The following is a 26,979-nucleotide window of genomic DNA, read 5'->3' on the forward strand; positions in this document are numbered from 1 at the left end:
GGGCAGCGGCTCCCAGTGTCCTGCGCCCCGTGGGCACAGCACCATCTGCATGAAAACGTACCCCGACTTTTACACAAGGCAACACAAGGAAGCGGAAGTGTTCGCGCGACTTAGCAGCCTTGATTTTATGGTCACATGCCGGCCGGAATGGGCGACGGCGTCTGAGCTCAGTTCTGGGCATTGTGGGTGTCAGGGGGCAGAGACACGTGCATCCGCGAGCGATCTCGGAAGGACAACTGCTCCTCGGGCTTGTTGGTTTTGATTGTGACTTTCAGGAGTCTTTTCACGGTCGACCTCATCGTCTTGGTGACCACGAATGCGTCAAGGAGACACACGATTGCCGCTGTGAGGCACAGGGTCTGTCAGACACAAGACCATATGTGGGAAGGAAAGGTGGGGTTACTTTGCAGCTCATCAGCACTCTTTTGTCCCTGTCCCCACCTCGGGAGAAGTTTTGGGTGCCCCCCCCCCCCCCCCCCCCCCGCCTTTCCCGGAGGAGAGAGAGGGGTCTTGAAAATGTTGGTCTTATTGCCAGCATTGGCCTCCATCTCCGGAGGCACCAGGAGAGGACCAAGGAAGGGCACAGGCCCTGGGGGCTTAAAGTAGGGGTGGGGCCCTTCCAAAGCCTAGGCAGGAAGCAGTTTCCAAGGGAACCAACTGGGAGGAGGGGAACTCCAGGCACTAGATGAGGGTCTCCAAGGAATTTGGTGTGGCCAAGACCTCTGGAACCAGTAAGGGAGGGGCAGAGTTGAGCCTGGAAAGGTGTGGGGTCTGGGATGCTACCCAAAGGACTGTGGCAAGGGCCAAGGATCAAAAAGTTCACTTGAGGGGAAACGGACTTTGGCCCAGTGGTTAGGGCGTCCGTCTACCACATGGGAGGTCCGCGGTTCAAACCCCGGGCCTCCTCGACCCGTGTGGAGCTGGCCATGCGCAGCGCTGATGCGCGCAAGGAGTGCCGTGCCACGCAAGGGTGTCCCCCGCGTGGGGGAGCCCCACGTGCAAGGAGTGCGCCCGTGAGGAAGGCCGCCCAGCGTGAAAAGAAAGTGCAGCCTGCCCAGGAATGGCGCCGCCCACACTTCCTGTGCCGCTGACCACAACAGAAGCGGACAAAGAAACAAAAGCAGACAAAGAAACAAGACGCAACAAATAGACACCAAAAACAGACAACCAGGGGAGGGGGGGAAATTAAATAAATAAATAAATCTTTTAAAAAAAAAAAAAAAAAAGTTCACTTGAAGTAGCTGGAAAGCATGCCAGGCTCCAGGCGGGGGGCGGGGCTGCTGTCATCCAGGTAAGAGTTGATGGAGCCCTGGGGGTGCCGCCCCTGGCACATAGAAAAGAGCTTGGGAGCTGAACTAGCAGATAGAGATGCCTGGTGCGCTGCGCCTGCTCGACTTGTATGTCTCTCTTTACAGTCACTTAGACCCTGGCTGCTTAATGAACTGTTCCTAGGTAGGTCTTGCCCCAGCTGATCTGTGAGAGTCCCCAGGGAAGGGACTCTGTCCCCAGCTCTGAGCTCATGGCTGGCAATGGGATTGACAAATATGTATTAATTTTGTGGAATTAATACAACAACCCTTTTTCTGAATTAATTTCTGTCCCCATTGTTTAACTTCTTGAACCAAAGTCCTGGCCTCCCCTTTCCCCCACATCTTCCAAACGTTTAATCTGCCATTTCTTGTGCTCCTCCATCTGATGAGGTTTTGAGCCCCAGTTGGTGCCAGGCTTGTGACCCAGGGCAAGGAATTTAACCTCAGTTTCCATCTGTTAAAATGAGAGTTGTAAAGATTAAGTATGTGGCTAGACTGGTGTGGGGCACATACTGGGTACTTCAAATATGGCAGTTTCCTTCCTTTCTGAATAGACTGAGTTATTCACTTTTGACAATGCACTCCCCCCCCTCTTTTTTCATCTGCCTTTGAAGTGTAATCTTCTAGTTGAGAACTAATCAAAGAACATCTTGTTGCAGCGTTTCAAAACTGAGTGTACAGTTCTCAAAAGGGGTTCAACAGACTCTTGTTTTTCGTTCCAATTTGGAGAGAGAGTAGTAGAATGAAGATTTTCACATCTATTGAGGAAGGCAGTGCAAGTAAGAGATGGGGTGGTGGTGGGGACTATGTTCTGTAAATAAAATCATGACGGTCTGCCTGTTTGTCTCTGGCAAAGAGTCTTGCAATGCTGATCTTAAACGGAGTTGTGAAGGCCTCTACTTACCCCTCCAACATAGAATAAATGCCTTCTGTTCCTTTCTTGCATTGTGAAGATGGCTACTACCAAAAGGAACAGAGCTGTAATGAAACTGTTGATAAGATCCTGTAATAAAGAATTGAAACTTGTCAGCTTTATGTGAAAGTGTAATTTCATATTATTTAAATTGCTCAATTACCCATCTAAGGATGGATGCCTTTTTAAAAGCTTTCCCTTTGATTCATAGGAACTCTCAGAGGCATAATTCTTACATCTTCCAAAGACATGAGTATATGTTATTTTTAAGTCCTAAATAAGTATTTGCAGAATGGGTTTAATTTCATTTAAAAACAGCCTTTGGGAAACGGACTTTGGCCCAGTGGTTAGGGCGTCCGTCTACCATATGGGAGGTCCGCGGTTCAAACCCCGGGCCTCCTTGACCCGTGTGGAGCTGGCCATGCGCAGTGCTGATGCGCGCAAGGAGTGCCGTGCCACGCAAGGGTGTCCCCCGCGTGGGGGAGCCCCACGCGCAAGGAGTGCGCCCGTGAGGAAAAGCCGCCCAGCGTGAAAAGAAAGAGCAGCCTGCCCAGGAATGGCGCCGCCCACACTTCCCGAGCCGCTGACGACAACAGAAGCGGACAAAGAAACAAGACGCAGCAAATAGACACCAAGAACAGACAACCAGGGGAGGGGGGGAAATTAAATAAATAAATAAATCTTTTAAAAAAAAAAAATAAATAAATAAATAAATAAAAAATAAAAACAGCCTTTAAGAAAAGCTGACAACACTTTCTCAAACTTTTCCAAAGTATTTTTTTAAAGGGCAGAGGAAAGTGAGCATGAAAGAGCCTAAAGTTCTGTAGGTCTGGTCCTAATAAGCCCTCCATCAATAAGACATTTTGAAGTCTTGTATTTTCAATTAGTGTAGCTTCCACATTCTATTCCATAAAATATTGGTTTGACAAATGAAATGTTAAGATTAGCACTTTAATTACTGATTTAACTCCACTCCCAAATCTGCAGGTTAAACTCATGCTCTGGAAGGTGGGCCATATTTATTCTATAGCTTTGCACATCCCAAGAATGCCTGAACCCATTTGAGGGGCAAGCCTGATATTTTGGAGTGAATGGCTGGGATGTAACCAGAGTTGAGTATGCCCCGACATCAAGAAGGTATTTTGTGCCTTTCACGCTGGATTACAGAATTGGCTTCTTTAATTGCTGGCCCAGTCTGTTTTATGTGCTGAAATGAAGGGTGCAGATGAGCTGGTGGTGATGCCTTCCTGAGTGTGTGCAGAGGCTGGGATCTGGTAGCAGGGGACAGAGGAGGAGGAAGAGAGGGCATACAATGCTTTGGTGGTGCCAATGGGAGTGCCATGGGAAGGGGCAAAACCCTGGGGGACAGCCCTCGACATGGCCCAGACACCTAATTTGATGTTCTGACTTGGTAGTGGCAACCTGTTTGGTGTACCAGGTGAAACATAGCAAGATCACCTGCCATCCAGTATATGTAATAATAATTGCTGGCTCTAATGGACTCTTCCCGTGCCAAGCATTTCCCAGTCACGATCTCTTTTAACCCTCACAAATGTCCTCCAAGGACAGTATTGTTATTAACCCCCCTTTACAGAACTTAAAATGGAGGCCTAGAGAGGTTCATTCAATCACCTAAGATGGAGTAACTGCCAGGGAGTAGAGTCCAATTTAAGTCACTATTGCCTTCCATCAGGGCCACCCAAAGAAGGAGGAAATGAACTATCCCCCTAGTCTGGAAGTGTGGCATCCATTTTTGGCATTTTTCTGTGGAATGGGTCCTGGAGGATCAAAATAGAAGGGGGCAAATAAAGAAGAGAGTTTTTAACTCTTTTGCCCTGCCTATTGATAGATGTGTGACCGGGGCATGTTTTATCCCCTCTCTGTGCCAACTGGCCAATTTTTAATATGGAGGTAATGTTTGGGATTCATCTGAGGAGGAATGGCATGATGAATCTCAAAGCATCTGATAAGGCTCCTGGCATCTAGTGAGTAGTGGGAGTGCATCAAAATGGAGATTTGCGAGCTCGGCCCTCAAAACTTGCAGTCAAGAAGCTTTCCGCAAACTCCAGGTGTACATCCTGTTGAGGCAGTGTGGCAAGGAGCCCTCCTGTGGACTGTGACTTGCCTCTTGACAGAGAAAGGGGAAGGGCACTGGCGTGTACTGCTTTGGTGTCTGGAAGGTGATACAAGCGGGGGCATCTGGAGCAAGACTGGTGGGGGATTGCAGTAAGGCCCAGCTAGGTCCTGCTGGCTGAACCAAAGATCTGCCCAATGGGCAGGCCTGACAGGGGAAGGTACAGCTGTTTGTGGCTTTGCAGGAAGTTTAGCACCCAAGGATTGTGCAAACCAAGATATTCAAAGATGGGAACATGGATTCTTTGGACAAACTTGTAAAAATCAAAGTTAATTAGTTATGGTCATATTGAATTTGGGTCATTGAGACTTGGGATGAAAACCCATTAATAAAGATAATATAGTAAGTCAAACAAAGATCTGGCCTAGCTAATCTTTGCCTCCCTGTCATAATTCCCTCCCCTCGTTGGACTGCTGGACATTCTAGTCATTAATCCCAAGGAAGTATTCTTCTGTCCCTCAGAGCTAAGGTTTGCCTTGCAATAGCTCTCATTTCTTGAGCATTTACTCTGTGCTCAAGACACATGGTCTGTGTCAACGTGTTAGTATGTACTCTCACGTGATTCACACAACAAACACATTAGCCCCAGTTTATAGATGGGAAAGGAGCTTGCCCAGGATTGCTCAGCAGTAATTGATATGACCCTGGAAGTCTGACTTGAGTGTCTGAAGGCCTCCTTCCTGACCAAACCCCCTCCTTTTGCCTTAAACACAGAACCTCTTGTTGGCCTCCTCTGGACAAAAAGAGCAGTGTTGTCTCTGATGACTAGGGTAACACTGCAGCTGAGCCTTGCTACATGCAGTAGGACTTCTGGTTTCCCCTAAGCTTGGACCACTAGCTGTCTATGCTCATCATCTTTTTTCTCTCTAGACTGAATACCCTATTGACTCAAGTAGCCTCCTCTGACTAAAATGAAAGACAGGTTTGTTACTTGACCATTATTTCTCCATAATTTCTGCAAACTAGTCTCTGAGTTATACGAAATTGTGTGGAACTATAATTGGGAAAGAAAAAGATGTTTTAATGGTGAGTGCTTATTTTTACAAGTCACCGAATATTAGGAAAAAAGTAAACATTCACAATTTGTTTCACAAAATGTGGTATTTGTAACAGAATTTACATACAGTCAACTTTGTTATCTGGTATTCAACTAACTACAACTTTCATTGATTTCATTCATGCCTGGAGTTGTCCAAACACATGGCGCAGCCTGATCAGAAATCATCAGATTATTGTTTCCATTGATCTTATTTGAGTGGAATATACTAAAGCTTCTTTTGAAATAAGTGTAATATTATTGCAAGTATTTTTGAAATTATTATTTCTATACAGTTTTAGTTTAAAATGTGGGTTTATTTTATTCATTTTTTTAAAATTACTTTCTATTGGGGGAACTGCTTGATGAGAACTCAGTTTTCTTAACCATACTGGATGTGTTAAAAATGTGGAATTTTCAGAAGACAATAATTTCAATTTATACTTTTCACTGGTATGTTGGCAGAAGACACTAGACTAGGATGGATAAAATCACAAGTCCTAAAAATGACAGTGACTCCACCAGAGGTGGCGTGATCTGATGCACGGTTACACTGTCCAGAAGGGGCTCTGCACTGGACCGGGGCTGAGGGCTGGAACTGCATCCTCCCCAAGGATGTCAGGGTGCCTGCTGTCAGATAGGGCCCTGGTACCATCATCACAGAAGAGGGCAGCTGCCCCTCAAAGGCTGGGTGTGGGTCCCTAAGCCCAGGTGCCATCACCTGCTCAGAGAAGGAAGCGGAGTTGGCCCAATGGATAGGGTGTCCGCCTACCACATGGGAAGTCCACGGTTCAAACCCTGGGCCTCCTTGACCCGTGTGGAGCTGGTCCATGTGCAGTGCTGATGCGCAAATGGAGTGCTGTGCCACGCAGGGGTGCCCCCTGCATAGGGGAGCCCCATGCGCAAGGAGTGCGCCCCATAAGGAGAGCCACCCAGTGCAAAAGAAAGTGTAGCCTGTCCAAGAATGGCGCTGCCCACATGGAGAGCCGCACACGCGGAGAGCTGACACTAGATGACGCAACAAAAAGAAACACAGATTCCTGGTGCCGCTGATAAGAATAGAAGCAGTCACAGAAGAACACACAGTGAATGGACACAGAGAGCAGACAACCGGCTGGGGCGGGGGGAGGAGGAAGGGGAGAGAAATAAAAAAAATAAATCTTTAAATAAATAAATAAAATAAAACCAGTACTTATCCCCTAACCTTATACCTCCTAGGCACCAAGTCCTCTTGTCAGGAGAGGAGAGATGAATAGGAGGGGCAGCTATTCATGCTAGACCCCTCGAGTCGAGGGGGAGGCCTACAACAGTTCCAGTATGAAATAGGTGGTATGTTCTGTGGCTTCCACACTGACCTTTTGGTAGGGTTCTAGGTGACTTGCAGCTTGATGCCAACACATCTCCAAGTCTGCCCACTCTAATGTGCCATGGAGTCACTCCTCAGCACCAATACTCACTCTAAACCAGCTCATTTTCTGCCAGGCCAAGGCCTCCCTATTACCACCGAGTGGTAGCTACTACTCTGAGCAATTTCATTTGTACATGTCCTCCATCTCATGGGCTCTGAGAGAGCAGATTAGAAAGGAAGGGACTGAACAGGGGACAGAAATGCCATTTGGGGCCTGTTTTGATGGGCCTTTCCCCCAAACTTTCAAGTCAAATTGATGACTCACCCTCTGGTCAACTGTGTGGTTGTTTAGTATGTGTACTGCCAGTTAGTGGAACATCAGGATAACTGGGCAATCTTCCTGGTGAGGCAGTTTTCCTACTATGAAGCTCCTGGAGGCTCACCAGGCATGTCCACATCCTGTGCAAGGGCCATGCCCATGCCCCAGAGGAAAAGAGCAAGAAAAAGCAGGGGCCTTGACTCACTGTCTGAGCTCTCACCACCATCCAAAGAAAAGGACACCCTCAGTTGGCTTTATCAGGGTTGGCCAAAGACCTACAACTCTGGAAGAGCTGGCCTGAACTTCCTGTGACCACTGTGAAAACACGGTCTCTCACAGGACCCTCACGACTGCATGCTCAAGAGACCCCAAACTTGCTTCCATCTGGGACACTTCCTGGACACTCCTCTGGACCCTGCATCAAAGCTGTGCCTCATGGACCCTTCCTGCTCTCCAGCTTTACGGCAGTGGACCCAGCCTGCCTGGTCCTTTCCTCCCAGGGTTCTGGCTCTCCTGCCCACAGAGTTGACCATGGTGCTATGGAGCCTTGAGTAACCCCCACCCCCACCCCCACCCCCACCCCAAGGGCCTGTGCACACCCACTGGAAGAACCAGTCACCTTTGCCTCTCTGTGTTATGAAAACCACGAGGAAATAGAAGATGCAGAGAACATAACACTTAGGGAACCAGAGTAGGACAGAAAAGCATAGCCTGACCCAGCAGCTTACCTCCAGGGAGAGCCCAGGAAGGATGGAGAAAGAGAACCATTGCAAAGCAATGGGGCAGTGAGCCTGGAGAATATGCGCTTTAGAGTCAGACCCACCTGGGCGCAAAGCTGAGTTCCCACTCTCCTGCCCAAGACTGGGCTCAGCCGTTAAGTGGGGGTGGGAGTGTGTGGGGATGACTTCAAACCTCACCGGGTTGTTGTGGGGATTAAAAAAGGTTTTATGAAAAAGTATCTGGCACATGGCATGTGCTCAAAAATGGTTACTTTACCTTCCCTTCTTGAAAATTTCCATGGACAGGGATTTTAGTTTCCCCTCAGAAACCTCTCCAGGGGAATAGCTCTCCATAACTAAGAGGGTCTTTCATATGTCCAATTAAAGCTGTTCATATTTTGCTTTGTCTGCTTCCTGTTGCTTGGCACTCTGTGAGACAGAGAGAGCTCAGCAGCCTTTTCAGGAAATCCTACACATGCTTGAAAAAAGTATCTGCATTGATAGCAACTATATCTGCCTTATGGTTTGAAAAAGGTATGATAAGGAAGTGGGATGTGGAAGAGGCCAGAGTTCTGAGCTAGGATTGTTCACCATGCAAGATGGAACAGTAAAAGCAACCCAACTACCATATGGGGTCTGAACGGCTGTTTCTTTCTAGACTTCTCTTTTTGAATGTTTATTCTGTGCCAATCACTGTGCTATTGGCCTTATAAACATTGAATGTCGCAGGAACTCTATGAAGCAGTTATCACCACATTTTTCCTTCTCTTCATTCCATGGACGGGCAAACTGAGACTAAAATTAGTAAGCTGGCAGAACCAGGGACTGGCCCTGTGCTCCTAGCCAAATGCCTGTACTCTCTCTCAGTCTGTGGAGGATGCAGATCCACAGGCTCCACAATAAACAGACCTTACCTGAAACACAAGGATTAGCTTTAAGAATTTTTTTTTTCAGTTGGTAAAGAATGTGGAATTCTAGAAAAACCTACTGGAGTCTGTGCATTGTCCTTTCCTGGATATTCCACTATATGGCAACCCTTTGGAAATACAGACCCTTCAACAAACTCAAAAAGTTTTACTCCTACAACCTATCAGGGTATATATAGCAATTGTCTACAACTCAGTCATTTCAACCTTTGCTTTTGAGGAGGATGTTTGTAATCTGTTAGCTTGATGTTTGAAAAGTAGAAGCATGACCTACTTTTATAAGCATGGGTGAGAAGTGCATTTACCTACTGAATATGCTAGTTAAGAGTTTCTTTAGGACAAGCTGAAAAGTATCATGTGTTTAGTGCCACCAGGAGATGTGTCACACTCTGAGCCAGAAGGGTGTGTGTACATGCTGGTTGTCCTAAAGACAGAGGGGTCCAATGACTCTTCCTGGGTATTAGGCTGTTTTTCCCTGGGGCCAGGGCAACAGCCTGTCACAGTTCAGCTATGTCCTTGCCCAGAGAGATAAGCTCTGCTATTTTCATGCTGAGAGTCTTGACTCTGGGGCTAAGGGAAAAGTGTATATTCGAATTATGAAAATGAACACTTACAAGTAAGGGCCAATGTAAACAAGTCAGCAAGTGGTGAAGGGTTAGCATATATGTTAGAATGAAAAAAATGACGATGCAGATTTCCAGAACTGTGATTGCTATATACGACTCATGGGCTTGGACGATGATGAAACAAGCTAATGCTCCTATGATAAGACCCTGCAATAAAAGAAACAGGACTTGTTTTAATGCACATGGCTATTTAAAATAAACTAAAAAAAACAAATGTTATCAGAAGGCAGATCTGATTATATTGCAATTGCCTGTATTGTTTTGTACACACATTTTATTTTTAAAATTTCTTGTATTTTTAGGAAATGAAATAATACATACATATAATAAAAACACACAGTTTCAACAGGTAAAAAGAAAGTTTCTCTTCCCTCAACCCAATGCTAGTCCCTGTCCTTAAAAGTAATCACTGTTAGTTTATATTTCATACTAGAAGGAAGTAGGTATATATATTAAAGGAAAATATTCTTTAGCCCATCATACATATTGTAAATATTTCTTCCCTTTGTCATTTGTCTTTTGTCTTGGTTTGTGGCATTTTTTTTTCCCTGAGCACTTCAAGAGTTTAAAATCTTTTTGAAGTCAAATTTGTATTTTTTGTCCTGTTAAATACATTCCATTTTAAATCTTCAATCTCTCTGCATTGATTTTGATAGAACGAGTGAGATATAGATCTAGCTTTCTTTCCAAACAGCTGTTAATTATCCCAAAATTATTTATTAGGAAACACCAGTATTTCTTCCACTGATCTGAAATCTCACCTATATTGTATACTAAATTCTAAGATGTATTTGGGTTTCTTCTAAGACTGTTCTCTTCCACTGAGTTGCTTATTTCTTCTCTAATACTTGCTAAATTATAGCCAGTTCACTTCATATTAGTCCCCCTCTCATTGCTTTTCTGTTTATGCCTCCTATGTTTGTTTGGACAAGTTCCCCAAATTAAGTCTTTTGGCATTTTACTTAGATATCATTTAATTTATAGGTAAATTTGGAAAGATTACAAAATTTAGTCTTCCTATTTGAGAGTTATGTCTTTCCAGTTATTTTAGTGCTTTCTAATACCTTCCACTAGTTTTAAAGTTCTCTTCATATAGATATTTCATAGTTATTTCATATTTTATTTTCATTGCTGTTGTAAAAAGAAATATTTTCTTATATTTTAAGATTGTTTATTGGAAAGCCTTTCATTTATTTATAAAATCGATGTTACCTAACTAAATTAACTTGTTTTAAAGTGTTTTCCAGTTGATTTTGGGTTTTTTAAATGTACAATTACAAGAAATGATGTATTTTGCCTTTTTTCAAATATTCTTATTGTTTCCTGTCTAATTATGATGACTGATAGTCCAGAAAAATATTGAATAATAGCATTGATAGTGGGCATCCCTTTTTACTTCTCATTTTAATGGGATGTATAATTAAATGTGATGCTGATTTTTGAGTTGAGATGTTTATTTTTATAGTGCCAGTGAGATAGGTATCTCTGCTTTACTCATTTTTTTGCAATCAGGAATGGATGCTAAATTTTGTCAGAAGGGTTCTATATCTGATATAATCTCTTAAGTTTTTCTCCTTTTAGTTATAATATGGTAGATTATGATAAGTCCTAAAATTGAATTATCCTTATGCTCCTTCCTCATTGTACATTTTAAAAAATACTGAATATTTTCTGCTACTATATTAACAATTTTTACTTTGATACAAGTGAGATGTTTAGTTTTCTTTTAATGAACTCAGGAAGCTTTTAATATGTGTTATATTGGCTTTGCAAAAATAATTCAGAAATTTTCTCTAGTCTTTAAAAAAGTTTGAATAGTGTCAAAGTTACATCCCATGGAGGTTTGAAAGAGTTAACCTGTGAAAAAGTCTGGGCCTGATACATTTTTGAAAGGTACTGTTTGATAATGTTCTCATTTTCTTCTGAGTTTATATTGGTCTGTTTAGATTTTCCTCCAAGTTCAGTTTTGGTAATTTTTATTTTCTTAGAAAATCATTTCACTCAATTATTCATATTTATTTGTTTTTCAAAGTGTTCTTGTGAATTCTTTCAATTGCATTTGCAATTATTTTCTCTTTCTTGTTTCTAATTTTTGAGGATTATGTCCTCATCTCCATTTTTTTCTTGATTATATCGGCCAGTGGTTTACCACTTTTATTGGGTCTTTCAAAGTACAGTTTTTATTTATCAATTCTATTATTTTTGTTTGCTAATATATACATGTCTGTTATTTTATTATTGTGTTTCCTTCTGCATTCGTTGGGTTTATTTTGTTCTTTTTTCTAATTTCAAGAGTTGATGATTATTTGTATTCATTCTTGTTTAATTGTATACAAGTTTAAGGTTATAAATTTTCTGTAGCTGCATCTGATAGATTTTGCTATGCAGTGATTTTATATGCAGTATTTTCATTATTATTTTTTTAAAGATTTGTGAAATGTAATATCATGCCACCATTAAAAATGTTACTGAAGTATATTTATAGTCATGAAAATGTTGGGGGTATTAAGTGAAAAATACAGGTGACAAAGTTGAACATACCGTATGATGTAAAAGAAATATGTATGTATACAAACATATAAACATAAATCAATAAACTCATACATAGAGACATATATGGAAGGACATTCACCAAATTGTTAACTGTGGCCCCCTATGAATGTGGTATTATGGGCAATTCGTGTTTTACTTTTCATATCTGTATTTTCTAATTTTTTCTACAATGAATATATTCTACTTGTATAGTTAAAAAAAATAACAGGGAAGTGGATGTGGGTCAAGCAATTGGGCTCCTTTCGACCATATAGCAGGTCCAGGGTTCAATGCCCAGGGCCTCCTGGTGAAGGCACTTTAGCCTGTGTAATAAGCTGGCCCATGTGGAGTGCTGGCCTGTGCGGAGTGCTGGCCCACGCAGAAAGCTGGCACAGCAAGATGACGCAACAAAAAGAGGCAAGAGGAGAGAGAATAAGAGAGACAGTAGATCAGGGAGCTGAGGTGGCACAAGAGAATGATCACTGTTCTCCCACTCTGGAAGATCCCAGGATCAGTTCCTGGAGCCGCCTAATGAGAATACAAGCAGACACAGAAGAACACACAGCAAATGGACACAGGGAGCGGACAATGGAGGGAGGGGGAGAAATAAAATTTTAAAAAAATCTTTAAAAATACATATATCTTAGGAAGAAAGTCATCTACAATCCCACCACTGAAATAGTTGCTTCTTTTTTTATATTATTATCTAGTCCCATCCACAGAAAGATATTTCACATAGTTGCAATCACAGTATATTTTATATTTTACTTCTCCTAGAAATTTCTTAAATATTCCCCATATTTCAGGTCTTTGTTACTAATAACTACATAATAAATTATTGCCTTAGTGAACATTAATTTACTAAATCATATCCCTAGCCTTTAAAAATGTCTTCTTTAAAAAAAAAAACTAGTGCAAATAGTACTCCATTGAATATTTTAAACATAACATGTTTTGTCTTTATTGAAGTCTCTTAGTAAGTCTCAAGAACGGACTCATTGGGTCAAAAGACATGAACATATGTCACATTGCTCTCTCATTACTCAATTGTCACGCTAATTTCAAATGTCTCCAACAGAGTACAAGCATACACACAGCCTAACAACGCTAGATAGTATTCATCAAATTTTCTCCCAATTTAAAAATGCAAAGCAGTTGGCCAGGGTTGTTGTTTTAAATAAATTAACTGAATTTATCAATCATGAATAATAAAGAATACTAATCTGCCAATTGACTAGCCAGTCCAGCTGGCCAGCAGCATGCTAATTAATAAAAAATCCAAAACGTGGAACTGGTTTGTCTGTACAAACCCAACTTAAAAATACTTTCAATCCCTCTGATAGGTACACTGCGGAGAGGAAAATACAGAAAAAGTAAGTTATCCTCCCCCATAATCAACACTGTTTTGGAAAGGACAAGACACAGGTGAGGGGAAACCTGAGAAATAAAAAAGCAAGCAAGAAGCAAGAAGAAAAAAAGCCAAATTTAGTGGTAAAGGCTGAGCGGTGAGGGGTGGAAGAGGGGAAGGAGAGATCCTGCGTCTGCCCAGCCAGGTGACCACCTCTTCGCTCACCAGCCTCAGGATCTTTAACATTCCGGTGGGCGAGCAGAAAAAACGCTTGAGGCTGTCCCTGAATCTTTCCGGGACTTTGGCCCGCTCCTCAGCGCGCTTTATGACCTCCTCCTTTGCGGGTTCTGTGCCTACTGGTTTTGAGCTTCCTGAACGCCCAGTGCCTGCGGCCCGCACCGAGGGCGCCGGCCCTCCGTGAGGCGCCTTCAACGTGGACCGCTCTGAGCGAATCGAGCGCCCTTGCTGTACCGAGCGCACTGAGGTTGCCCGCTGCCCCTTCTTCGCAGATTGCACCGAGCGGGTTTGCGCCCGGGACGTGGGCGGCCTTGCGCTTACGTGACGCTGCACCCGAACGGAAGGCGCTGAGCTTACGCGCTGCGATCCGGGCCCCGACTCCTGGGGGTCCATGGCTGGCGTCCCGGCCTGGCCGTGTCAGGTGGGCCCTGCAGCTCCGAGCCAGCACCGCGGGACCCGGCTGTCCCCTGGAACCAGCGTCGCGCCCCAACGGCTGGCGGCTGCCAGCCCCTCGCGCGCACTCCGCTCTCGCCGCCCCGCGGACAAGCCAAGCCCACCAGCCACCCTCCTCGTCCCCGAATTGAGATTAAAATGAGAACTGCAGAAAATATGTGGAAGAATAAAGACATATATTTAATACTTAGCATCAATTGAAAAAGGATATAAAATTAAAAAAACTGGTCTTTGTCATGGGACGGCTTTTTCTGGTAAGGACCACTCGGATTAAGCAGAAGCTTCCGGTAAATAAGGGCCGCATCTGCAATACAACACGCTGTGGCCAGGAGACCAAACACCTGGAAACAAAGACACAGCGTTACTGCCCAGCCAGGGGCCCTGTTCTCTCGTTCACACAGTGGAAGAGTGCTCTGCCCACGGGGTTCCTCTTCTGCCAAGCTACTTATTGAGATTGCTCCCTGCTCTCTGGTTTACCAACTAAAATGGGAACAAACCTTAGAGATAATATTATTCTCCCCATTCCCACGTTTTCCTATACCTGTCTAGGGAAACTGGGAAAAGATGATGTATGTGAGCTGAGATAATACTGAGGTGGCTGCTCTAAAATAAATACTTGTCTTTATCTTTTGACTTACTCCTGTGAGCTGAATGTATAGTTTTATGCCATAATGAAGAGCTTTAGTTATCAATTAACATATCTATTCCCAACATTCAAGTGTTTGACTTCCCTATTGCCACATTATTGGAGAAAGGACTGAAGTTAACACCTGCTTAAGATTAAATCAAGAGGAAAGATGCTATGATAAAAATTTTGGAGAACAGGAGTGATAAGATGATTCAAAGTGAACCCTCAAAGGCTGGTATGCATCACTACACAGAGCTTCAGGATAGTAAAATTGAGGTAGAACATGAGGGGCTCTCTGTGTACTCTTAGGTCACTTTGCTCTGCTCAGTCAGGCAGCCAGGAAGTCTGGCTTCTTGCTCCAGACAAGGTTCCTGCAACATGCCCTATTCATTACCTTCTTTCCACCTGAACCGCAAGTCCCTGCCACCGAGTTCTGACCACACTAGCTACCTCCTCTCAATTCTTTCATGACTCTGGCACTCCACACAATGCTGGTTCCTATGTGGGAACCCTCCCACTTCTGCCTCTTTTATTCCTAACAAACTAAATCTCTGCTAGAGAAAGGCTGTTGCTTCCTTTTCTCTGTGCTCTGGCGGCAGTACCATACACACAGCTGTTTGTACTTCTCTCTCCTGCATTAGGCTCTAAGCAACTTTAGGGTACACATTCTAGCCCAGTGCTATCCAAAAGAGATATAATATGAGCTACATAAGATTTTCTAGTAGCCACAATTTAAGAAGTCCAAAAAAGTCTGAAATTAACCTTAATACTGCATTTTATTTAACTCAGTATATCTAAAACATTATCAATTTAGTATGTCATTAATAAAGTTATCAACGAGACATTTTACATTTTTTTTTCTTGGTAGTAAGTCTTTGAAATCCAGTGTGTATTTTATACTTACAGCTCGTATCAATTTAGACTAACCACATTTCCACTGCTTAGTAGCCACATATGGCTTGCGGCTACCATATTGGACAGCACAGCTCTGTACTTTATGTCAGCACCTGCAAAAGTGCACTTAAGGAATGAATAAATGAATGCATGAGTAAATAACTCATGAAAGTAAATCCTATATGTGGTCCCTTTCCCCCCATAGTAGAGGGATAAAATTAAGTTTAAAGACAAGTGGGGGGAATTGCTGTTTCAGTACTGCTATCTCATTTCTAGAATAATCCCAATCCCCCATGAAGTTGCTTAGGGCCTAATAAGGGAGACAGAAAAACCATGGATTCTATATATGTGGCTGTCTGAGAGTGGCCAGTTCTCCCAAGTGGTACTTAGGGCAAGAGATTTATTTAAGAACTTTCTTGTTATTCAGATCATAACCTGGAAAAGTCAAATGAGTTAGAATCTCTTATAAGAAATTTAAGCAGAATATCAGACAGAAATATAAATTCTTGACTTTATTTTGGTTTGCCTTCCAGAATGAGTCTGGTTAAATTGATTTGTTTCCCTTCAAACAGGGCTCAAAAGAATCCTTTAGTTACAAGGATTCCTATCACCATTTCCTTATGAGGGCATCCATCTTCTATCATATTCCACCTGAAGATCTGAACAATAGCTCAGAACAGTCTGTCTCACCTTAACAAGTGGCATGCTTCCTTATGTTAAAAAGTTAGAGCTATGAAACTCATCAATCATATTTTTTTTGTTTTTCTTTTTTTTTGTTTTTGTTTTTGGCTTGGCTATCAGGGCTCTCAGAGCTAAGTGTTGTAACTTATTAAAGTAACTTCTTTTAGTTACTCTACATTTTCTCTACATTTTCTGATATGATTATTTTCAATTTTATAACTTGGCAGGATCTTTTTTTCGTTTGAATTATTTACATTTTTATTCCACTTGGGTCTTTTCTAAGCAGGCTTAAATCCTCTTTGGAAGTAAGCAGGGTACAAAGAGAGTTAGTGATAACAACACTGCCCATAAGATTCTTACGTCTGAAATGTATTTACACTCTTTCAATATATTTTCTGGGGGCTAAAATGATTATTCAGAACTTCTGGGATGTGGACTTGTGAATAAGAGAGCCCTATATATAAGAAATATGTAGAGACTACTTTATTTGGTCAACTCCAGTTTTAGTGTATAATCATATTCCTTCACATTAATATATTTTCCAAAAAAAAAAAAAAATTCATGAAGCCACTAGCCATTGTATACTGGCCTAGAAGCCCCAGGAATGAATACACAGTATGGTTTTCTGCCTTGTATCTATTTTTAAAATGAATTTGAATTCTGATCAAACCTGGAGAAGGAAACTAGAAAGGCCTCACTTACCCCTCCAAGGACTGTCAAGGTTGTGGTTTCTGGTATCAGTGCCAACACAGATATGATTATCATGAATACTATTGCTACAAATGAGTTGACAGCATCCTGAAAACACAGAAAAGTATTCTTTACATGAAGATCACCAAGCAATGCTAACAAAACAAAACCAGCTCCATGAATACGTATTTTGATAGTTCTATTTCATTAAACCAATTTATTTACGTGCATATCTTTCCAGAAACCAAACTGCCTCAGTAAAATGACCCCTGTATTGTTTTTGGTCTATGGTGACACCTAGTGGTTCTCTTTGCCTATGATATCACTATTTGATAAGTGTTTTTTTGGTTTGTTTTTTACTTAAGGGAAAGCCCTTTCTCCTCTGATATTGTTTTACTACTCTTTCCCCCTTTCTTCAGGAAGTCTGTTGTGATTTGGTCCCCTTCCCTGGTTGGGTGCTTGCACAGCATTCTGGAAATCTAGCAGAGTACTTATAACACTGAATTGCCGTGGTCTCTCTTGCTGCCCCATCACATAGAAAGTTTCTCTGATGCAAGACTTGTCTTTTGTCTTATCGTAGAACCTACTACAGAATCTGGGATTAGCAGATATGAAACATTTGTTGAATAAATGATTTCTATAGATCAAGAGCAGAGAGAAATTTGGATTTCATAATGGGGCAATAATTTCATTAGCCATAGAGCACCATTTATAGAAAAATTACAATATCAGCAAAGATTGATCCTCAGAGATTTGGTGATTACTCTTTTCAGTGTGCTACACATTGGACACCTCCTCTCTCAGGGTACTGTTAAACTTGGGGGTCCAAGTTTAACACTGTGACATATAAGAAGCTCCAGAGAATTACTACAGTTTGGAGAAAAGGAAAGGCTGAAATGTGTTCATTTTATTCACTCTGGAGAAGCAGAGTATGAAGGGCAATTATGCAACTTTTTGAGCATAAGATCAAGATGATATGGGATGTTTATCATCTCCTTGAAGAAATCCTTAGAGTAATTTAGCTTAACCTTTCTGCACTACTTGATGCTAAATACTGAGAAAAGATTTGTAATCTCTTTTCCTAGACCTCCCTCCAATAAGGTCCATCTCTAAAGTGTAGATCAAGTAGGAGTCATGAGAGGTGTTAATGAAGATCCTATCTATTTTCCAGTTTTCCTTTATTGGGGCTTTCTCAGCTTGTGATTATTCTGAAATGTTCCTCCAAAGGTGGTTCCAGAAAGCACCACTTGAAGGCTTGCACAGGGTCTGGGAATAGCTCTAAAGTCACTCTCCTTAATAGGAATTATCAACTTGGATAGGGGGTACTATGGAATCCAAGAAGATGAGATGAGTGCAGTGGAGGAAGACATGGCAGCTATCAGTCAGCCAAAGGGGTGGGTGGGCAGCAGAGGGATTTAGGATGGAGACCTATGGAGAAGTGACTTGAAAGAGGAGAGGTGAAGACACTGTTTTCCCTAGAACCAGCTTATACTCCAAGCCGATGGGCACATACACCTTTGCCAGCTTCAACTTGCCTTTCTTGACAGTTTTCAGAACAATTTTGGCACTACTGGGATGTTATTCCTAACTTTATGAGTATGGGAGGTTAAGGCTATTCACCACTAAATAAATTTCTACATGGCAAATTAAAATTATTTAGCATTAATATTTATAGACATTTCCAAGTGAAAAAAAAAGTGCTGTATTCAGCCCTCCCAAATTAGTTTGATTTTCCTTTTGGTGATCAGGGATGTGGAAGTATAGATACTTGTGTACCTGCCTCCATTGCTATTCCCAATTTTGAGGCTGTATCAACATGCATTAAAAAAAAACAAAAAAACAAAAAAAAACCCATGCATTTACAAAGGGAGGTAAAGATTGAGAATGCTTTGTAATTGTTATTAACATGATTCTAAATTTAAATTTCTTTAGATGATCTGCATTTAAGTGAATTCTTATAACAGCAGGGTCAGCTGCCATCTAATGGTAGATGGAGCTCAGAGGAGAATTTATACTCTGCAACTGCCCTTGTTCCCTGTGAACCCAAAGACTATACAGAACACATTAGCAATGGCGTAGAGTTTTTCCTTTCTTGAGCCCATCAGATATCACCTTAAAGGTTTAAGAGCACCAAGAAACAGTTTATCAAAATGTCTCACAAAGGTAGGAAAAGGAAGTTATTAACTATAAAACAGAACACTTACAAGCAAAGGCCAAAATAAACATTTCATTAATCGATCAAGTCTGAGTAAATATAACATTATGAAAAAGAAAGTAATGAAGACTTCAAAGCCAGTGACAACAATATATGGTTCAGGGGCTTGTGCAACAATAAAAAAGGCCAAAGACGTCACAATTAGCACCTACAAAAAAAAAAAAAAAAAAAAAAGACACAAGATTTATTCAATTATTACTGGGTCCCATTTTAAGCTATAAAAACGGTAATTTCTAAAATAACTAAATAAATGGGTTTCTGCCATATATACACTTACAAGAAGAAGCATGGCTAAAATGTATTGACATTGACCTTTCTTTGTGTTTTGGGGGACTAGGTGTCCCTCTCTTTTTAAGTCTAATTAATTACTGCACTTGTACACCTGATGCCATCATTCCCCACATCTGTTCCCTTGAGTATTTCCTCCAAACATCTTCTTTTTTCTATTTTTCTTTTTTTTAGGAGATATCAGGGATTAAATCCAGGACCTTGTACATGGTGAGAGGCACTCAACCACTGAGCTACATCTTCTTTCTCTTCTTCCACCTTCAATCTCTCTTCTTTCAGTAGCTCATTTCCTCATTATCCTATAAAAATATTTTAAGTTGTCTTCTCTTAAAACACACACAACCCCTACTTTTCATCCCACTCCCCACAGAAACCCTTTTGTTTTCTACTTCGTCCTGTTGTGCTTCTCAAAAGTCTGTGTATTACTACCTATAATTCCGCATGACTCACTCATCATGCCTTAACTCTTACCAATCTGGAATCTACTGTTGAATTTAAACTGAGAATGTTGCCATGGAAACTTTTGGAGAAGAAAATTTAAAACAAATTGTCAGAGAAAAATAATTCTGATGCTTAATAGCTTTATTATTCAAAGTACCAAGTTTTACAAACTTTCTCTTACCCAAACACAATCAGGACTGAAGAATATTTTAAGTGAAAAATCCCTGCAGATAATATAATTCAATTTCCTCATTTTCAAATGAAGATAAAGAAAAGAGCAATGTTAAGTGCCTTGTTAAATGGAAAAATGAGCTAGTAGGCCCCAGAGAGTTCTGGCAATACCAAGATGTTCTTAGGAGATCAGAGACAAGTCTATCCAAACTCTTTGTGTTCTTGGTAGTTTTATTTAAAGTCTGGCTAGATTTTTATAAGTCTGTCAGCTAGAAACATCTATATTCTCTTTTTTGATTTTAGATCTAGATAGGCTACTTATCCATAATTTTTTCTATTACTTTATTACATAAAATTTGCCTACCTTTTTAGGGAGCAAATGCTCAAGCATTTGAGTGCCTGCTTCCCATATGGGAGGTCCCGGGTTCAGTTCCCGGTGCCTCCTAAAAACAAAAAACAAATAACAAGCAAACTAACCAACCCAAAAAAAAAAACAACAACAACCAACTCAAGGGAGCTGTTGTGACTCAGTGGTTAAGTGCTAGCTTTCCACTTACAAGGTCCTGGGTTCAATCTCCGGCCTGGGTACCTCAAAAAAAAAAAAGCCTATCCTTAAACTTCTAAATTGGTCAGTCGGACCACCTAGTCAATATAACTAGTTACTAAATAACTCATGCTTTATATATATATTTTTTTATAGTCTTTTTTTTATCCAAACCCCCAAGCCCCGCCCCCCCCCCCCATTGTCTGCTCTCTGTGTCCATTCTTCTGTGTCCATTATATTTTCATTAGGCGGCTCTGGGAACCCATTCTGGGACTTTCCAGAGTGGTAGAGAGGTGATCATTCTTTTATGCCACCTCAGCTCCCTAGTTTGTTTCATCTCTTATTGTCTCTTCTCCGTGTCTCTTTTTGTTGCATCATCTTGCTGTGTCAGCTCTCCATGTAGGTGGTACCACTCCTGGGCGGGCTGCATTTCTGCGCTGGACAGTACTCCTTAAATGGGGGGCACTCCTGCACAGGGCAGCACTCCTACGCAGGGCGGTACTCCTACACAGGGGCCACCCCTGTGCAGGGCAGCACTGCTCGCATGTGGCTCACTCCTCGCACGTGGCTGCACTCCGCATGGGCCAGCTCGCCACATGGGCCAGAAGGCCCTGCCTATTGAATCCTGGATCTCCTACATGGTAGGGAAAAGCTCCATCAGTTGAGCCTCATCCACTTCCCCATGCTTTATATTTAATATAATTACTATTAGCAACATGTCATCTTAAACTACTCCATTTATTTTACTAAGTAAAAGAGATCACAGTTTATAAAATCAAGTGTCTGTAATTTTTTTGCACCATGGTATCTGGTATTGGTGATTTCTTCATTTTCTTAAAATTTCCCAGGATTTTTGAAACACTAGGTTCTCCACCAATCCATTATTTACAGCTCTCACATCTTTCCTAGCTCCTTCGTTTCCAGTTATCTTTTAATTAACATGTCTTCACCACTCTATAGAACCTGCTTTTGCCAGGATCATCAAGGACTTCAGAATTACTAAATCTAACGAACACTTTAGTCCTTATGCTAGTGGACCTCCATACGTACTTGCCATTTCCAATTCTCCTTTATTTCTCTACTCCTTTGGCTCCCATGTCACCTTTTCTAGTTCTTACGTCTCTGCAACTCTCCTCTCTTTTTATCCACACCCTTAAAATGCTGGCATTCCTCTGGGTTCTGTCCATGAACTACTCTGTGAATCTGGTTCTCTATCCCAGATCTATCTTACAAATGTCACACATAAATAGCCATTTATAATCTCCATCTAGATAATCTATAGGAACCTCAACTTTACCATACCCAAAATTGAACTCAAGCTGCTCTTTCCTCTGTATTCACCTCTGCAATTGGTGATACCACCATCTTATCATGTTATAAACCTAAGATCACCTCTCCTACTCACTCCCCACAACTCATCAATCAAATCCTGCTGAGTTAATGCCTTAACCTTTTGGGGATCCACTTTCTCCTCTTCATCCCTACAACTACGTGTTCTTCAGCATTTTCCCCTGAAACTCTGTGACAATTTCTAATATGTGTATTTGTTTATGCATTCCTCCACCTATTTAGAATTCTTCAATGGCTCCCCAAGGTCTTTATTATTATTATTTTTTCACCATGGTCTTTAGAATAGAGCCCACCTCTTACCATGATATTCAAGGTCTTCATGATTCAACACCTGCTTACTTCTCTAGCAAAGACCTGCCTTATAGCTTAACTACATTTTAATTCTTTCTTCACTTGGCTTCCAGGACACCACAGTCTTAGCTTCTACTACCTCCCCAAGTGCTCTCTCTCAGTCATCTTTCCTGGTTCCTCCTGATCTTCCCAACCTCTTAATGCTGAAATGTTCCAGAGCTCAATCCATGGTTTCTTCTCTGCTCTCTCTACACTTCTTTCTTGAGGAGACTGTGGCTTTAAATACCTCTACTTCGTAAGCCTAGATCTCTTTCCCAAAATTTAGTCTTGTGAATGCTGATGATCTAGTCAATACTATCACTTGGATGTTTAACAGACATCCCTAATCTGATACTGAAATTCAGAATTGAACTTTGGAATATCCTCCCACATTTGCTTCATCCATAGGCTTTCGGATTTCAGTTGACAGCAACTCCATACTTCCAGCTACTTAGGCCAAAAACTTTGGAGTCATCTTGGACTCTTCTCTCTCACACTCCACATTTAGTCCATCAGCAAATCTTGTTGGTGCAACTTTCAAAATATGTCTCAAATGTGACCACTTCTTATAACCTACCTGCTGTCTACCATCCTGGTCTGAGCCATGATCATCTTTTACTAGAGGTATACAATACCTCTAGTTGGTCTCCTTGATTTTACCCTTGCTTTTGCAGAAATCTTCCCTTGCCTCCCTACCAATCTTAATCTAGCAGCTAGTGTACTTAAAAAGAAAGTCAGATCATATACTCCTTTTCTTAAAACTTTCCACATCTCCCCTTGTGTCCCCTCACTCACTCCACTCCAGCCTCCTTCAGGCACTTCCTAGCATTGTGCCTTTGCACTGAGTTTTCCATTCCCTTACACACTTTCCCTCCAGATATTCTCATAGCTAACTTCCTTACCTCCCTCAAATCTTTGCTACCATCTCAACAAGGTGTAATCTAAGCACTATTATTGCAACCTGCAACTATTCCCTCTACTTCCCCACTCTTACACTCGCTTACTTTACTTTTCTCTTGTTCAGTAGCACTTATCACCTTCTAGAATACTACAACACTACAGTACTTATTATGTTTATTGTTTAAGTCCTCTGCCCTCCCACCCCAATATGTAAACTCCAGGAGGGCAGGGATCTTTGTTTTATTCGTTGATATCTCCTCTCCCAAAAGCCTGGTTCAGTGTCTATCAAATGGCAGGCAGTCAATAAATATTTGTTGACTGAGTAAATGAGGCAACACTCAATTGCCTATAGTTTGCTGCATAAACTGTTTTTTGCCTTCCTGTCTTTGCTCAGGGCTGCCTCTTCAACTCCACCCTAGGTTCCTTAGGAAGCATCTCCTGACACCTCTCTTTACACTGTCCTGGGACAGATGACTCTCTTCTGTGCTCTGTCTCCATCTTATCATATAAATAGCTATCTGTTCCCGTGTCTGTCTCCCTGACTAAACTGAAGAATTTTATGAGTCGGGGACTTTGACTTGATTCATCTTTATTGTTCCACGTTCTAGCCTAGAGCTTAGAACAGTCTAAATTTGTTGAAGGAATTATGTCAAAATTAATTTTTTCTCACAAAACCCCATTCCAATGTTCCAGTGCTTCCAGTACTCAGCTTAAAAGCCCAGGCCTTCAGGTTACTTCTTTCCTAATCATTTACGCTCAACCAAAAGTAATCTTTCCTTTCTTTGAACACCACAGGAGTTTTTCTAAACTTCTCTTATGTACTTTAACTTGTATTATATTTGTCATTACTATGGACTCTTGCGGTGGGAAGACTCTTACATGCAATTTGTTTTACTCACCTGAAGTCTGAATCTCCTTTACATCATCAGGTGCTCATTTACATTTGGGCACATTTGCTGTCTGGAAATGTACTGCCCTCCCAAGTGGTCATTTAATTTTGAGACTTTTCCCCATATAAAATTCTTCCCCATATTAAGTGGAAAAACAAAATTTTTCTTGTAAATTGACTATTTCTACCCCTCCTTACATGCCAACCCTTTAAAATTTTATTATTTTTTTCCTTCCCCTGAAGTTTCCTCAAATTCATCTTCTCTTACTAACCAGGTCACCTTCCTCCAAATGATGATTCCTTTTTTCCGCACCTCTGTAGGGATCATGTTCAGAACTGACTGCAATGCTCCTGGGATGGTCGGTCCCATCGTTAGCCCTGCTGTGGACTCTATAGCCTTGAGCACTGGTGCATCAAATTTCTGGCTGCCGGTAAACAGACTATCCACTGAAACCCCTAGCACTGTCACGCGCTCTCTCTCTTTCATAATTGTGTGGCTTCTGAGTGGTGCAAATGCATCTCCGTCACCTAGTAACCTCGGTACCTGGTCTGTGGGTCCCAGTGTTGGCCACTCATGTAGATCTGCTGATTTTGACTTCTGCGTGTATCGTAAACCGTCTGAGGGGGAGGACCTGGTGCCTTATTTCTCTCCTTTCCCAGGGTGCTTAGCAAAGTGCCTTGCCTCTGGGGAGGACTTGAAAAACAACAAAGTTGAAAGAGAACACAGAGCAGTGAACTTGATATTTCAGAGCCCTATCTCACTGCCCTGGGAACGCTGGGCATCGCCCCCCGCCCTGGCCCTCACCAGCCGCAGCATCTTCACATGGCCTTTCACGCTGAGGCAGAAGGGATTATAGTTCGCCTTCGGCGGCGGGCGACGGGAGAGGTTCGATGCCCGCGGCTGCGGGGCAGGCATCGCGCCGAGGGACCCGGCAGCACGGCTTCCCTTCAGCCTTTTTCCTTAGTTCGCTGTCCTGCGGGACCTCGCGCGGAGCCTACAACGGACGTTGCTAACGCGCGCGGCCCTTCCGGGCCGCCCGCCCTCGCGCGCTCATGCGCACCTCGTCGCGGCCCCCCACGCTTGTGCGCAGGCGCCTCACCGGAGCCGCCCGTGGGCGACTGCGCGGCTCTTTAGCGGAGTTACCCCTACACCCCCAGCTGACTCACTGTTGGAGCTGCCTCGCCCAGTCTGTCACCGACAACAGCGGCTCTCACTCTTCAGCTCGTCTGATGAACTTTCCTGTCGGGAAGCATTACCTTTGAGGGAGGGGGAGGGAAAGGGTGAGGGCGGGAATGGCTGCCTCCCCAGACCTTGGGCTTCTGAGAGGCCTGCTTGTCAGAGGATTTCCCTTGGCCACCCCGTCTAGAGTTGCCACTGTCACTCTCTCCCCGTAGCACTTATCACCAGTTTATATATAGATCATAAGAATATAAATTCGACGAAAGTAGTGATGGCCTGCTTATTGGCTTCCCTCACAGCAAGGCCCCAGGGTCTGGCACATCGTAGGTGTAGGGTATGTGCAGCCTGAATTAATGGCCTGGACCTCAGAGCCTATTCCTGCTGCCAAGGGCTCACAGTCTGGATGGGTAAACCTGTTTGTTCTGCAGTTTCATTTTTGCCTCCCACTGGTACTTACTCTCCCTTAAAACTGCCTGAGACTCTTCAGCTATTTGCAGACAGCAGTTCAATCCGTATTTTTCACAAGTGCTCCTGTGAAGTCATAGATCCACCATCTTGGAGCACTTCTTTTTTTAGGGATGTGAAGTATGTGTTATCTCTGATTTGATTTCTGTCTTGAATAATTTGGCCATCACCCCAGTCCATTCTGACTTGTTTGGAACCTGCCCATCTTAGCGTCAGTCCATTTCATTTCATTCAAATCTGATCAGCAGGTACCTCCAACAACTTCATCCCAAATCACTCATAAAAATGTTGAACTTAATCTTGAAGTTTGCTCTTGGAGGGCACACTAACCCTGGGCTAGGTCTGTGGCAGATACACAGGAAGGACAAGATAGGGTTTCCGGTTTCAGGTACTAGATCTAGAGACTAAGCGAACCCTCTAGCAAATGATTCCTTTTTCTGGCCTAGAGGTGACCCCTCATATCTTGCCCTCCTGAGAGAAAAGAGAAACCCCTCCAGGCAAGCTTTGAAATGTATACACATACATTTGCTGCTCCTGGGCCTGTTGGATTATAGGATCCTGTTTACCCCACGCCTCCTGGCTGTGTATTTTCTACCGACTAGGGATGGGATTTACACGCCGCCCTCTTTCCCTATTTGTCCAGTTGAAATACTGGTTGTACCTTTCTGAGGGACCTTGTACATTTAGAGTCCAGACTCTGATATGTCAAAATTCAGAGGAGAGAGCATGGACAGATGGGCTTGAATTCTGGATCCACCACCTAACAAATGCTTCTAACCATTTAGAGCAAGTTATTTATTTTTTAAATTGATTTTGTAAAAATATTACATTAAAAAAAAATATGAGGTCCCATTCAACCCCACCACCCCCACCCCACCACTCCCCCCCCCAGCAACACTCACTCCCATCATCATGACACATCCATTGCACCTGGTAAGTACATCTCTGGGCATCTCTGCACCCCATGGTCAACGGTCCACATCAAGTCCCACACTCTCCCCCACTCCATCCAGTGGGCCCTGGGAGGACTCACAACGTCCGGTGATTGCCCCTGAAGCACCATCCAGGGCATAGAGCAAGTTATTTAATTCTCCTAAGGTCCTCTCGGGGAATGGGAATGACGTTACCTGCACAGAGGAATAAATGACATGTGGGAGGTGTCTGGATAGAGCAGGTGCTCCACTAGGTAATCTCTAATAATCACCCCATCAGTCGCTGGTATTTGTTGGCCATCCATCCCCGAGTCTTGCTACGTCAGGGGTTCCTTCTGCCAGCGTCCCAGGGACTAGAAGGTTTTCTGGCTGCCACCGGGCTGCCCCTCACGGTGAGTTCTCTCCCTGGAGGTGAGCGAGGGAAAGGAGGCGGGGTCTCTTTAAGAGCCCGGCCCCAGGCGCCCGGCGGAGCCCGCGTGG

General features: G+C 42.7%; 2 protein-coding genes across 5 annotated transcripts in view; one reads left to right on the forward strand and one right to left on the reverse strand.

Annotated features, from left to right (window-relative positions):
- Window positions 1–98: 98 nt before the first annotated feature.
- Window positions 99–26,871, reverse strand: LOC105744128 (chemokine-like factor). Of its 4 annotated transcripts, none has more exons than XM_071209138.1 (7): window positions 26,772–26,871; window positions 26,601–26,694; window positions 25,090–25,179; window positions 24,728–24,917; window positions 16,807–16,902; window positions 2,215–2,313; window positions 99–359 (listed from the first exon to the last, which is right to left on the reverse strand). In XM_071209138.1, the coding sequence occupies exons 4-7, from the start codon at window positions 24,836–24,838 to the stop codon at window positions 168–170; spliced, it is 498 nt and encodes a 165-aa protein (XP_071065239.1). In that variant the 5' UTR covers window positions 24,839–24,917; window positions 25,090–25,179; window positions 26,601–26,694; window positions 26,772–26,871; the 3' UTR covers window positions 99–167. The 4 variants fall into 4 exon arrangements, 3 of the variants coding, with proteins under 3 accessions (XP_071065239.1, XP_058135880.1, XP_071065238.1); XM_071209137.1 differs by lacking the exons at window positions 99–359; window positions 2,215–2,313 and adding exons at window positions 14,057–14,242; window positions 18,999–19,157; XR_009181542.2 differs by lacking the exons at window positions 99–359; window positions 2,215–2,313; window positions 16,807–16,902 and adding exons at window positions 19,007–19,157; window positions 24,467–24,616.
- The window catches only part of TK2 (thymidine kinase 2), a 44,504-nt gene continuing 44,337 nt past the window's right edge, over window positions 26,813–26,979 (forward strand). The window contains exon 1 of the mRNA XM_071209136.1: window positions 26,813–26,891. The gene's annotated coding sequence lies outside the window, so the exon portion shown is untranslated. The remainder of the gene's footprint in view (window positions 26,892–26,979) is intronic.

The sequence above is a fragment of the Dasypus novemcinctus genome, chromosome 18, assembly GCF_030445035.2.
Source record: "Dasypus novemcinctus isolate mDasNov1 chromosome 18, mDasNov1.1.hap2, whole genome shotgun sequence".
Taxonomy (NCBI): Eukaryota; Metazoa; Chordata; class Mammalia; order Cingulata; family Dasypodidae; genus Dasypus; species Dasypus novemcinctus.